At 38.0% G+C, this 14561-nt stretch overlaps 1 protein-coding gene across 1 annotated transcript; it reads left to right on the plus strand.

The window, feature by feature from the left end:
- Positions 1 to 168: 168 nt before the first annotated feature.
- PDXDC1 (pyridoxal-dependent decarboxylase domain containing 1) lies at positions 169 to 13597 on the plus strand (the record flags this gene model as incomplete). The annotated part of the gene is made up of 15 exons (XM_010021148.1): positions 169 to 328; positions 1188 to 1236; positions 1344 to 1445; positions 1634 to 1759; positions 2912 to 2962; positions 4192 to 4255; positions 4909 to 4997; positions 5759 to 5864; positions 6993 to 7164; positions 7831 to 7949; positions 8768 to 8889; positions 10906 to 10998; positions 11092 to 11188; positions 12402 to 12506; positions 13335 to 13597. Coding segments are annotated over 15 exons (1718 nt in total), but the record flags the coding sequence as incomplete, so codon positions are not given.
- Between the last annotated feature and the right edge of the window lie 964 nt (positions 13598 to 14561).

Below are 14561 nucleotides of genomic sequence, written 5' to 3' on the forward strand. Positions count from 1 at the left end.
ATATAAAATATATTATGTTACATTTTACAAGCAAAACAAGTATCTTTAGGTTTTTTTGTCTAGAATTCCAGTTGCTCATAAGTAACAATGCACCAGATACTAATACTGCGTAGTGGGCTTTTTGAAAACATCCTCTGTCCTGCTCTTGTGTGACTTTTTTGACAACAGTACAAGAGGTCCTTTTATGTAGTCCTAGTCTGCAGGCTTATCCTTTGTCATTGCCTTCTTTCCTTTTCCACAAAGGAACACCAGGTGCTGGGCACACAGATAAACTTGGCCGACTGAAGGAACTTTGTGAGCAGTATAACATGTGGCTCCATGTAGAAGGGTATGAAACTTGATGTTTATTTATGTAGAACTATGTTCATTAACAAGAATAACAGAGAGCACATAATCCTACAGCTAACCAGCTAGTAGAGAGCCATAGGACCATCTTTATCTTTGTCATATTAAGCATTTTAAATAGTTATAATTTTGTCACAAATTGTTTTACATATATGGGAATAATTAATTGGAGTGGTTATTTCAGCATAGGTCAGTGGTTACATTTGCTCAGATGGTAATCTTATTTGCCATTGCTTTGAAGAGCTTGGAATATGAATTAAAAGACCTTATGGGACAAGTCATGGGAGACATTATACAGTGATTATTGAGAACGAGAAAGGAGAATGAAAGGAGTGTGGAAGAGATGACACTTCAATGAAGGTTGTCAAGAAGACTGCTGCAAGTGTGCAACATAGTTAGAGGAGGCTTAAACCAAAAGGAAAAAAGGTTTCAAGAACTTAGACAGTGTTAATGAAGACTCCAGTGCTCTAAGATTTAAAGAAATTCCTTTTTTTTTTTGAGCCTGGAGTAGAAGCTCTGTTTCTTTTGATATTTCATTTTACAGTGTTATATTTGCATCCTGTTTATTTCTGATGCCAAATCAATGATGAGTTATGAGTAGGACTTTGGGGGATGATTTCCCCAAAGGTTGGACTGAAACATTTTTAGGTTGAAATGGATTTTTACTTTTGGGTTTTCAATTTTGGAAAATCAAGTAGCAACATCTACTGCATTGTTAATGAAAAATAAACAAACAAAAATTACCTCCCTTTACATATAAACATGAAATGTTTAAACTGAAGATTAAAATACTATTTCTTAATACATGTTTAATATCTGCTAAACCCACTTTCTTTTTCTAGTGTGAATTTGGCAACTTTGGCCTTGGGTTATGTCTCCTCTTCTGTACTGGTATGTTTTACTGTATCTAGAAACTTAATAATGTGCTCTAGATTTTAAGGTCATGATCTTATTAAAATTTATTTGGCTTATATTCTGCTCATTGTAATAAACTTCAGGCTGCTACAAAATGTGACAGCATGACTCTTACTCTGGGTTCCTGGCTGGGCCTCCCGGCTGTACCCGCAGTGACACTCTACAGACATGAGGATCCATCTTTGGTATGTTCAGCTTCTCAATTGTTATTCTCAAGATCTTGAAACTGTGATTTTGATCATGGTGTAGTGTCTTATTCTTCACAAGCATCTAAATTATAATTTGCAAATCTCCCCTGTTTAATCTGTAACATATTCCATAAGCTGCAAAAATGGAATAATTGAAGAGCGATATTGTTTATTTTCCTCTTCAGTCCTTAGCAGCTGGGCTGACATCAAGTCAGCCTGTAGAGAAGCTCCGAGCCCTGCCACTGTGGCTCTCCTTGCAGTACCTGGGCCACGATGGGATTGTGGAGAGGATAAAGCATGCCTCGCAACTGGTAAGCAACAGCACATTATTTATGGATCCTTTGCTTCTTTGATTATGGGTTGGAGACTGTTCTTAAGAATGCTCACCATCTGATTTAACAGGTCGAGTCTCCAAGCAGAAACAGAGTTCAGATAGCAAGGACAGTACAAATGATATCCAGAACACAGTTATACTTAGGAATGTTTTTATAATACATCTTGTTTTCATTATTTGATGCACTGTAGAAGAATCAACTAAAAATACTGTAGTTGTTGACAGTATAGCATATTGGTTCATACTGTGTTACAAATTATGAAAGCAGAGTAAAAAGTGTTTGGGGAAGGGATGTGCTTTTACTATTAGATAGTGGGTTTTTAAATGAGAAAGACTTAACCTTTGTTATTTCTGAACAGTGAAGTAATAAAATCACTTAATTTCTGTCACTGCTCTATTTAAACTATTTTGCTTGAAAGCTATTCAGAGAAAGACTTTTTTATTTTCCTACTCTACTTGGCATTGTATTGGTTTAAGTAATAGTAAATTATAAATGCCTGACAAAAAGGACTTCAAAACATTTCTTCAGATACAGTGGAAATTGCACTGTTTTTGAAGTGGAGTCCTTACCCTAGTAAAAACCAATATAATGTGTTAGTTAAGAAATGCATTATTTATTGGCAAAGAATTTTTTCCTTGAAGGTATAGCGTTTACAAAAAAAATCAAAGAAAGGCAAAATGGAAAGTTTCTATAATGATTAGTGAAGAAGCTATTGGCATGAAAGACCTAAAAGAGTGACAGAGTACCATTAGTCATTAAAATTGTGTCATCTGAGATTGATCTTAGCTTTTATACTAGCCTATTAATAGTCTTAAACCACAATTTAAGAATATCTTTTCTACTGAAAATAATTCAGAAAGCCACCCAACCCAGTTGCTATGGTAGCAGTGAGAAAATTAACAGTTCTGCTACGTACTGTGCTTTAGTTAGTCAATGGAGTTAAGATCTCTGGAACTTTGTCAACAGATTTACAAATAAGAAGTGGATGAATTGCTGATGTGTGGTTGGGTTTTGTTCAGAAATAGAAATTGTGATAGTGACTGTTTAATGTTTTTCAGAATAATTTTCTATTTCTAAAACTGTGAATTTGTTTCTTCCTTTTGTTTTCCTTCTGCTGTGGTCTTTTAGAGTCAAAGGTTGCTGGAGAACTTGAAAAACCTGGATTTCATTAAAACTTCGGTACAGTTTATATTTAATACTTCAGTTGTGTAGCTTAGTCTTTGCTTGTTAAATGATAAGAATAATTTGATTAAAACAAAATATTTAAAAATATTACTGAAATAATAACCACTGTTTTAAAGATGCTTGGTATCTTTCTAAGTAAGTTCTGGTGTTCAGTAAAATTGCGTGGCTTGGTTCTGTGTGACCTGTAGATTGTGTTTGTTCCATTGCTGTGCGCTCATACACTCAGTGGAGCTGACAGAACAACAAGCTGAAATTTTTTCCAGAGGTTGATTTAATTCCATTTAAAGCGTGGATTTGTTAACTGATACATTCGTGAAACCAGTTTCCATAAGCCTAACTAGTACATTCTGGCTATATCTTACCCTGCTGTTGAGATGATGATATGAACCCTGTGAAATTGTATGCAAAAACTATCCCAGCTGAGGTTTTTACACCAGAAATAGCTTTAGAAATTACATCTAATGGATTCATTCCAAATTTAGTTTCTGTGAGATGTCCTGTTGAACAGGATCTGGTGGTTTTATTCCCCCTCTACTCCCAGTTTGAATTTACGCTTCATGTATAGAAAATAGTCAGCTTGGTTTTCTGGAGCAATAGATAATTCATGGATCATTTTGAGTGAAAACAACCATTTTTGTAAAGGTTGTTTTTCAAAGAGTGTTAGGGGCCTTGGGAGTTCAAGTTACTGTAGCACTTCCCCCTTCTACTTAAGTCTTTTGAGTTTAGGATTGTGAAATGTAGCCTCAGATTTCTTCCAGAAGCTGCCCAGTTCATTTCCCTTATCCCTAAAGCAAGATCAATTATAGTCTTGTTATTCCTAAAAAAAATCTTTCTTGATGTTCTCTAATGATTCTGGGGCGATTTCCAGAAGAATTTTTTAACATTAATATCTGAAAATACTTAAAGCTAAATAAACTATTTAATACAGTATATTTGCTAATGAACATATTTAGGTGTCTTTTTTTTATAGTGCCCAAATTTTAATTACACGTACCTTAAATCAGTACAATTCTGCTTAAACTGAATAATAATTTACTTTCTTGTGTTTACAGATATGATTACTTGCACTCCTAGAGTTAACTTCTAATACTGAGATACTGTGGACATTGTTACTGCTGTCAAAACAAAATGATCTGCTTTGCTCAGCAGGCTAATGAAACATACACAGTGTTAAATCCTTAAAAAGAAAAGTGAAAATATATTAAACTTTGTTTTTCCTTAAGGTTGAAGATGAGCTGAGTTCACCAGTGGTGGTTTTCAAGTTTTTCCAAGAATATTCAAATAGAGGTATGTGATTTATTTAAAGACAAACCAAAATAATAATAAAAAAAACCCCTCTTTAAAAAAAACTATAGACTACTAATTCATAAAATGAGTTTGAAGTAAATGTTACATGCTTCTCTTGCGTAACATGTTTTGAAAAAGACTGTGAAAGCTGGTTGTAATCTGGTGATAGAATCCATGTATGTGATAGCTTCTTTTTTTAGATAGACTGCAGTGTTTTAAATTTTCATAACAAGTCATTTTCTGCCTTCTTGAGCGAGGAAAGATTTGCATATGATTTTGATCTTGAGAGCAGATGCTGGAAGTCTCATAAGCTGCAAGCTGTGTTTGAGTGTACTGATGGGGGAAGATCTTCCTTGGTTTTGTGACAGGATTTTGCTTTGTGAAAACACTGGTTTTATTTGCATTGGGGCATTTGAACCTCAAAACTTAATTATTTTACTGTTTCTTTCCTGATTTATTACTAGTATTTGTCATGTTCGTACCTTAAAAGAAAAATAATAATCCTTGTTAGTCTGCTTGAGGACCAGTACATCATGTAGAAGTGTTACATTACCTAGGAAATGTAATTGTCTTTTATCTAAATTTTAGGTTGCCTTTTGTTTAATTAAGTAAATAAAAATCCACTTCTGTGATTCTTGTATCTTTGGATTCAGATCAAACCTCACATGCTGCACAGGCCTCAACTATTCAGCACCCCATAATAAGCAACGAAAGACACGTTTATGACACTTTCAATCAGTGGGTAAGAATGGATGCTTTTTCTCTTTAGGCAAAAAGAAGTGACAGTGGGATGCTTCCAGGGGTTCATCAGTAACTATCAAACCTTTGGCAGACTAATTTGATAGTTCTTCTTGACCCGATATCCTTTGCAAAACTAGTGGATTTAAAGAATGAATTTGCTCTGAGTCAAAGTTGCTTTCACATTTCTGATTATTTTACATGTAATTAAAGAATTAATTTGCTCTGAGGCAAAGTTGCTTTCACATTTCTGATTATTTTACATGTAATTACTACTGAAATTATATCTTAAGCTATTGGTAGTGAATTATTTCACTTGGTCTGTGAGAATATGTGAAAACTTCAGAACTTTTAAAATCAGCTTATGCTTCATTGCCAGTGTGTGTTCACAAATAGACAGTCTTTTCCAGATCTGAAGAGAATTAATTCTAGAAACCTATGCTTTCAGAGGCCTGAGCACATAACTATTTGTAACTATTTTGGATCAATTACATAGTAATCATGGCATACTGAACAACAGTGACAGTTTGGTAGAAACTTCTGACTTGTAACACTTGTAGGTTATGCTGAATTTTCATGATTTTAAGTATATACCAAACTGTGTCACATCACCAGCAAGCTAAAGTGTTTTGCTACAAGAAATGATTTGAGAAGTACAGAAAACTGTTTAGCCTGTGGTTCTCCTTAACTATGGGAAGAGTCTAGGCCTGAGTCAGTGACTGCTGGACCATGCTTCATGCATCCCTAACTGCTGTATCCCTTCAGCTAGGAGAGCAGCTGGCACAGCTGGTTCCAGCCAGCGGCGTGGATGTGGTGGAACTGGAAGATGAAGGCACATGCGTGCGTTTTAGCCCACTAATGACTTCTGCAGGTAACAGTCACTTAATTCAGCCACTTGTAAAAAACTGGGATTTGCTATAGAATTGTACAATAATCACCTGCTGTAGAAGCTCAAGAAAATCCTCAGTGTATTTTCCTATGGTGAGGATTTTCTTACAAACAAAACTATCTCAGCTTTATCATCCTGCTCTGCTCTGGCAATGGGTGTCGTAGTGGTAGCTCAGCTGTTGTGGGTGGCATTGCCTTGCTACCTCTGCACAGAAAGTCTTCTACTGATCACTTTAAATCCATTAGGAAACTCAAAGGGAGAAGCTCTTGGTTTCTAACAGTTATGAAAGAAATATGAAGGATAAATCATCCCTACCTTTCCTTTCTCTCAGCTCCTTGACACAAGATGCTTGACCTTTCTACACAGGTATTTCAACACTGAAATGGTGCTTGTGTTCAAAATACAGCTACTTAAGTAGAAGAGTTGTTTACTAAACCTCTAGGTTTTTCTATAATTACAGATGGGGGGTAGGGGGAGAATTAAAAAGTAATCTGTGTTTTGGAAATGTCTTAAATGTCATGTTTAAGCCATCACTATATACATACTTCGTTTAGACTCAGCAGACACATAGAACAACTTTCAGGAGCTCAGAGTGATGCATGGTATCGCCTCTTAGGTTGGGTGGGCTGAATGGCTTAGGCTGTCAAAGCACCTGATACTGATGGGAGAGGATCCTGGTATACACAGGAAACTAGATTTTGGAATAAAACTACTTGGTGATGCTATGACATTTTGTTTTGGGTTTTACACCAGCATGGAAGCTGATTCGTCATCTGTTTGGCTATGGGAGGAGGAATTTTTCTGATGGTAGCTACTGATGTAGTGAAAACAGGTGTTGTCCTTATTAGTTTGTAACACCAAGAAATCTTTTTTATTAGCTTATTTTAAATTAAATCCGTAGCTCTCTCCATTTTGATGTATCAGTGGATAGATAACTAAAGAAAAAAAATGCTGTTACAGAGATAAAGATGCTTCTGTCTGTAAATAACTATTCTTCTATCTGTAAATTATACTTATGGTTAATTTAGAGTGTCTTTACAGATTATTTAATTTAGACATCTGTGTGATGTCCGTTCACTTTTATCACTCACTAACACATCAGCTCTTTAGTTTTAGGAACTGAAATACAAGATATTGATCAGTTAGTAGACTGCTTAAAAATGAAGATACCAGTATTGACAAGCACGCTGCAACTGAGAGAGGAATTTGAGCAAGAAGTGAGAAGAACAGCAGGCCTGTTGTATATTGAAGATCTCAGCTGGCCAGGATTAGGTGTTGTAAGGTAAAATGCTGAATATTTTTTTCCTTGTATTTTTTGATAGACCATGCATGAACAGAAGGGAATATGGTCTCCTTAATGGTGATCTGGAGTGTTGTTTGATGATTATTATCTGGCTTTGCACCCATGTGAAGCTTTTGAGTACCTTTTAAAAAATTACATTTTTAATGTTGTTTATATTTGTTTTTTAAGAAAAACTTAAGAGCTGTTTTAGCAAAATTAGATCAACAGTTTAATATTGCAGGCAGCATGTGGATCTGCTAGATGGAAATGTAACATGCAAGTCCATCCTGCTTTATCTAGCCAAGTGCAACTTAAATTTTTGTTTATAATGGGGTTCACTGATACACTGAATGCCACTTAACCCTTTCAATTGTCTGTTATGATCCTCTGATACAGTCTTCTGAGAAGGATTCTGAGTAGTCAGAATAGTTGAAGTACAATCAATACATTACCTAGAAATCTGTTGTGTTCAGTTCACTTTGCAGAAGCAAGCTCATCCCACCCCAAAATCTCTGATTACAAATGCCAATAAACTTGTTGATCTAAGCTGTGATGTTCTGAGATTTCAGTTCATAAAATAAAGAAATCTGTAGAAACATACTAAATACCTATATACTTTTGTTCGTACTGTAAAGTGAAATTACTGTCTTGTGGCTTGGTTTGAAGATACAACTATCACAGTGATGGGAAGAATGATGACAAACAAGAAAAAGAACTAGAAAAAATCAATACAGAGCTTCTGAAGAAATTAAGTGAACTGGAGTCGGATCTCACTTTTTCTTTGGGTAACTGCACTAAAAATACGTCTGTTCAAGCTAATGGTCATTTTCCTGGCTGTGCTGTAATGGTTCTGTAGGTCATTTGTACACAGGTTAGAGTTACACTGCTGTGTATATGGTTATTGTAGAAATAACATCTGTAACTTTTTCTCCTCACCCTGTTTCAGCTAGTCAGTGTTCAAAAAAGGTGCAGTGTTGTCAAAAGCACTTGTGAAAACTGACTTATGGGTAACTAGACCAAAAGGGGTCTCCTTGTCAGAAAGAATAAAAGCTGCAGTGTTCTTTGTAAACTGAGCTTTCTCGGCTAGTGCTCACCTAGGTGAAAGCAGATCTCCTTCAAACCCCACTGACCAGTTCACTGCGTTCTATGGCTACATTAAAAGCTTCAGATGACTTTCATGATGATTAGCAGCAGTTTCACATGGACACAGTGCCACATTATAGCTGAAGTAGTAATCATGTGCTTACTCAGACTCTGATGTCTTTCTAGTCAGCTTTCAAAAATCAAGTGCCTCAGATTTGTGGAACCAAGTAACCTGTAAATGGCAGAGAGTAATGAGTTTGAAGCATATTCAACACTGATATTTATTATACAATTCCTTGGCTGTCTAAAATACCCGCTGTTTTTCTTAGATGTTTTCTCTTTCTGAAAACCCAGAGAGCTGAGCTTTTTTACTGGCATCATTTATGCCTGTGCAGATACTGTCCTTAATTACCAAATGTGTGTACATTCGGATTTCCAGATTTGCAAGCCTGAGTAGTGCAATTATTGTGAGGATGGACTTTTGTACATCACAAAGACTTGATTCTCCCTGTGCTCACAGGTCCAGAATTTGGAGGGCAGAAGAACTGCGTTTACATTGGCATGGTAACTGAGGATCTGGACGTGTCTGAGTTAGTTGAAACTATAGCAGCAACAGGCAGAGAAATTGAAGAAAATTCAAGAGTAGGTATTAATAAATCACAGAGCATTCCAGAACCTTTATTTTTTCCTTTTCATACTGGCTTCAGGACATGGTTTTGTTCTTTGTGAAAGCAAAAACTGTACTTGCCTGCAACAGACTGTGTAATTACTGTGGAAGTAATAATCTGTGTCCACATAAGGAGAACTTTTATTACAGGATTATGATATTCCAAGGGTGTCATGGTTTATGTTCGTGGTCCTCTGTTCAGTAGTTCTAATGGAAAACTTCAGTAGTACTGAAATCACCTCATTTCATCACTCCAGTTTAAATCGGCAGAAAAATAAAGAACAATAGGGAAGGGGGGGGGTTGATTTGAGCTGGTGTTTCTCATCATCACTAGATGTGGTGGGATCGAGATTGTTTCTATACCAGCTTTAAGGTAAGAAAGACTGTGCCCTAAAATGTGTGGGGGAAAAAAAAATGGGTAGCTTAAAAATGGAAATTACAAATTACCTGTTGAAGTAATAAAGCTGATGATACAGCTCCTTTTTGTAAAAGCATTTACCTGATGAAAGTTCTCCATATGTTCTCTGAAGTAGAATTCCTAAATGACCTGCATTACAAATGAATGTCTGTCCTTTCATTCCTCTAGCGTTGGGGAATTTTTTTCCTCACCTAAAAATAAATAGAACTTCAGAAATCCTTTGTCTATTTCTGCCCATGGGAATACATTGATTTTGGCAATGCAACTTTCTCTGGTAGTGTTTTCTGGAGACTCTCTGCCCACCCTTGACTCCTATGCTGCTTTATGGGTGAGATGAAGGATGCTCTGCCTGTAGAATATCTTCAGGTTTTTAATTGTAGTAGTTGAGAGATTAGAATCGAATGGTGGGATGTGGCACACTCTGATCCTGAAGTTTCTAGGGTGGAACAAGAAGTGGAGAACTAGGGAAGATGCAGTCCTTGCAACCAGCTACAATAAATCTGTGGCTCTGAAAGGAGCTCACACTATTTGATCCAGAAGTGAGAAGCAGAACCCATCTCTGAGACTGATGTATCATTTAGAGAACTGATGTTTGGTGCAAGAGGGCAGCTTTTAGGGGAAAAAAAACTTCACTATCAGCAAGCCCTTAGGACATACAGGTAAGTACACTAAAAGGCAGAACAAAAACTCAAGGCAAACATCTTGACTGGACCAGAAAACCCAGTGGTGGTTCTCTGTACTCTAACTGCAGTCCTGTTGCACTCCCTTCTGCAGTCAGTACCGTGGGATGTTCAGTTGCTGTGGTGGTCAATTCTGGCTTGCCTCTTCCCCAGGGAAAAGGAGTAGCTTCCTCGTTTCCTTTGGTTTTATTAACTGACAGTAACCCAGATTTTTGGTATTTTGGAGGAGGTGCCTGTCAGCTGACCTTGTGCCTTTAATATCATACTGTGCAATATCAAACACCAATGGAAATTGGTGTTTGTCTGGCACAAGACAAAACTGTGACTTTTTTTTGACTGCTTGAGTTTGTTCATTTATTGCCCCTACAGCTCACCCACTGAACTGCCTGTCCTGTGTGGTATGAAACATCACTGATGCTGGGATCAGAATGGCAGTCATGAACTACCAGTTAAACTTGAAAACTAAAGCTAAACTAGACTGACACATACCTGGTCAGACTTAACAGTGGGTCTGGCTTAAGTTCTGGGTACTTCTGGAAACCAGACTGTGGTCTTTAAACCTAAAACTCTTTCTGTCAGATTCAGCATCTGATGAACACTTATGTGCTGAGCAGATCTTTGAAGAATTTGGGTCATAGGCTTATTTCCAAGTAAAAGAAAACTACTTTCCAGTCCTGTTTAAATTGACATTCTGTTCTCTGGGTGTGGCTTTTAAAAATCCTGCAGTCAGCCTCTACATTCTTTAATAAGTCAGAGTGAACTAGTGATTGTCAGATACTGTCTTAAATTGGAATAATATCTGACTACCTTATCTACATAATCAAAATCTTAACTAAAGACAACTTCAAGCCTAAATAATATATTTTAAAATATAATTTCTGGTTTTTTATTAGCTGTTGGAAAATATGACTGAAGTTGTTAGAAAAGGGATACAGGAAGCACAACTTCAGCTTCAGAAAGCAAATGAAGAACGACTCCTGGAAGAGGTAAGGGCAGAAAAGTTAGTTATTCAGTAACTTGAAGTAACTTGTCACAACATGGGTCATGTGCTCACCAGCCAGTGACTGTGTACTTTGCAGGGACTGCTACGACAGATACCTGTAGTAGGCTCTGTGCTGAACTGGTTTTCTCCGTTCCAAGCCTCACCAAAGGGAAGAACATTTAATTTAACAGCAGGTAGGACTTGGTGCATTTGCAGCTGTGTTACATTGTCATTAGAACTGTTTCCAATTTTATACTAAAATTGCAACACATTTTCTTGTGTTGATTTGATCATGACATAACTCACCCTCAGGATGCAGAATGTGTTTTTCACTATTCCTGTGACAAACAGTAATTCAGTCTTCAAACCTCACAGTACGGTTTACTTTTTGTCCTTGCCTGTTGAGTCACATTTAAAAAGCTGTATTAGACTTTGGGATTTATTAATAGAGGAATCATTTCTGTGACTTTTGGTTACATGCACTGCAGCAGTTTGGTGTTTGGTTCTGCAAGTATGTAAGCTGGCAGGGTGGCTTCTCCATGTATGTACTTGTGTATCCTCAGGGTGGTGGTTGCAAAGCAGCACTTGTGTTCCATGGTGCTACTGGAACTTGATGTCTCCGATATCCTGCTCTGAGGGATGCTCTGGCTGTGGCCACACTGAAGCACTGGTTTGCAGGCTGAGGAGTATGATGCCTGACAAGGACAGGCAAAAACTAGCTGAGGACTAGTGTAAACCTGGCTTTGGGGGAGACAGCAGTGAATGGAGTGTTACAATATAAAAGACTATTATTTTACTCATATATTTGTAATTCATGTCTAGTGATGTGAATGGAACTGTCTGTAGCTTTAACATCGTGCAGGCTGAGGTACTAACGCAATACTTCTAAAAGCGTAAATTTTCACCGTAAAAATTGTGGCAGAGTGTGAATTTGGCCAAGTGTGTTTGGCCCCAGAACAACAGCCCAGCTGTCTGTGTGTCTCTGAATTAAGTCTTTCTGCTGTACTGGCAGCTTGCTTTCTGAGTCTTGATGCACCAGTGGGGAGATTCTTACGGCAGAGAACAGTGAGGTTTCTTTGGGGATACTTACCTCTTCCATGCACACTGCCTAACAGCTGGTGGTAGGGACATGTCAAGTGTCCAGTGGAGGAGAGAGGGAGGACAACTGGATGTTGCAGTGCTGTGCAGTGAGTGTAAGGGACACTTTATTCATCTTTGTGTGTCCCCAGTTTGCATAGTGGGAAATGGACTACCAGCCAGTGGCAGTTTCATCTCAACCTGGCACGTTCAGTTTCAGAAACGCGCGTTAAAAATAAGATGGTTACATACCTTGTCCATGCTATTGAACACAAAACTGGTCTAGTCTGTGCTATATTTAACTTGGTATTTTTTGTTTTTAACCTGCAGGCTCTCTGGAATCCACGGAATCTATGTACATATCAAAAGCCCAAGGGACAGGCACTACTCCACCACCAACTCCTGCTTCCAGCCTCGCAAAGCAAAGACTTCCTGGTAAGTTTCCATGTCTTAGTTTTATTTCTAAAACTTGCTAAATCATCCTGCCCTCTGTGTTTCATGGCACAGGAAGGCCCATGTGATTTTCCATCTTTTGCAATATCTGGAACCAGAGCTCATCTTCTGGTGCCTTAAGTCCACCTTTAAAACTTGAATATAAACATGGCATGCAACAGCACCCCAGTCTGCATTCTCCCTGAGAATTCTTCCTGGGACTGCAAGACGTTGTTATCCCATTAACTGACAACTTGCCATGGACTTTGGAGAATCTTTCTCTGGAGTATTAGGAGGTTCTTGAGTTTTAAAATGACTGGTTAAACAAGCAAAAAGTTTTATTTCAAATAAAAGCATAAATAATGTATAATCATGTATTTGAGCAACTGCATTTCTATTGCTACCTAAATAGTTTCTGGAGAAAGTAACTCTAAGGCAGAGATCTGTTTAAGCTGTGGCACTTTCTGCATAGCTGTATTTGTAATTAATGTTAATGGGAGTGGTGGGAAAACCATTGTTTTTAGCTCACCTTTTGAGCTGGTTTGGCTCCTGTGATTTCCAGTGCAAGGTTTTACCCTAGAAGGACTTTGTCTGTGGAGGCAGCTTGGTTTTCAGTTGAATCTCAACAACCTCGGTGTACACAGGATAAAGCAGCAGCTCAAGTACCAGGCTGTGACTGCAGCTGATGTTCAGGGTACAAGCTAGCACCCAAATACAATCAATTTTTTTGCAGTTGTCAAATTCACATGCTTTCTTTGAAACTGAACTTGTGTGAACCACCTTGTGCATTTGCTGCCTCCATCAGTGCTGTATTCTTCAAATGCTCCACAGGTCAGAAAGTCTTTAAAAGGTCTCTCAGAAGTTCTGATGCACTCAGTGAGACCAGCTCCGTCAGCCACTGTGATGACCTGGAGAAGACAGACCAGAGAGCCCCAGCTCTGTCCCCTGGCCCAGAACAAGGACCTTTGGAAACACAAAAACTGGAGGAGCAAAAGGAGGTGGCAAAGGCAGCAACAACAGACACTGAGGCTACTCAGAGTGACCAACCGCCACGTGACTGCACGGAGGCAGAGGAACAAGGAAGTCAAAGATAAAATCCCAACTGTGGATTTTGGACCTTGCAGAGGACGCCCGTGCCCAGGAGGCAGGGCATTAATGATGCATTGAAGATGTGAACAGTGCCACACACTCTTACAGTAATAGCTACTGTAACTTATTAACTGGGATTTTGCACAACTATAATTTCCCCCATGGGACAGGGGTTTGTGTTATTGTACATGTATTACAGTTGCTTTAATCCTCTACATGTCTGTGTCACCAAAGTACTAGTGAAGTTTATTCTGTGCTCATAACCATCTGTAAAAGCAGTTGGCAGTTACTCTTCCTGTAGGAATCTAAGCATGATAATAGCTACTAACAAACAATCAGCCATGCACATGATTAAGAATACAGTTGCACTCAATAATTGTAAAATGATCTTATTTGATGTTAATACATGTTAAAAAAAAATCAACTGCCAATTGTTCACCTTTTTAATATTTAAAATCCAGTTTAGCTCCTGCAGAACACCCGCTGCAGTCGCACTCCTTTTGCTGCTGTTTTTACCCTCTAACTAAGGTTGCCGAAGGGCTGCAGTGTGGTGAGTGTGGAGCTGGCTGGTGGGAGGCACGGAGCAGGACGTTGCCACCAGCCACCTCCTCCTGCTTGGCCCAAGGTAAGTGGGGACTCTGTTAATGAGTTTTAAGCCTTTTAGAAAGAACTAGTGCCTCTGCATGCTGAAACCTTGCTCTGCCCCCAGAAAGAATCACCAACACACCATTATTTTCCTTTGCACGGCCTTTGTAAACCAAATACTATTGAACACATTTCTGTAGTGTAACTGGAGTTCTTTCTGTTGCATATTTTTAAAGATAGTTGTAGTAAAGCTTGAAAATCCAATACATTTGTGATGGTTTCAACACTTACTTTTTGAATAACAGTAACTTACCTATGGTAGGAATTGTACAGACTCAAAATCTATAGGTTATTTACACTACAGCACAACTTCATAGTGTCTGG

The sequence above is a fragment of the Nestor notabilis genome, unplaced genomic scaffold (genome assembly GCF_000696875.1).
Source record: "Nestor notabilis isolate BGI_N333 unplaced genomic scaffold, ASM69687v1 scaffold30028, whole genome shotgun sequence".
Lineage (NCBI taxonomy): Eukaryota > Metazoa > Chordata > Aves > Psittaciformes > Psittacidae > Nestor > Nestor notabilis.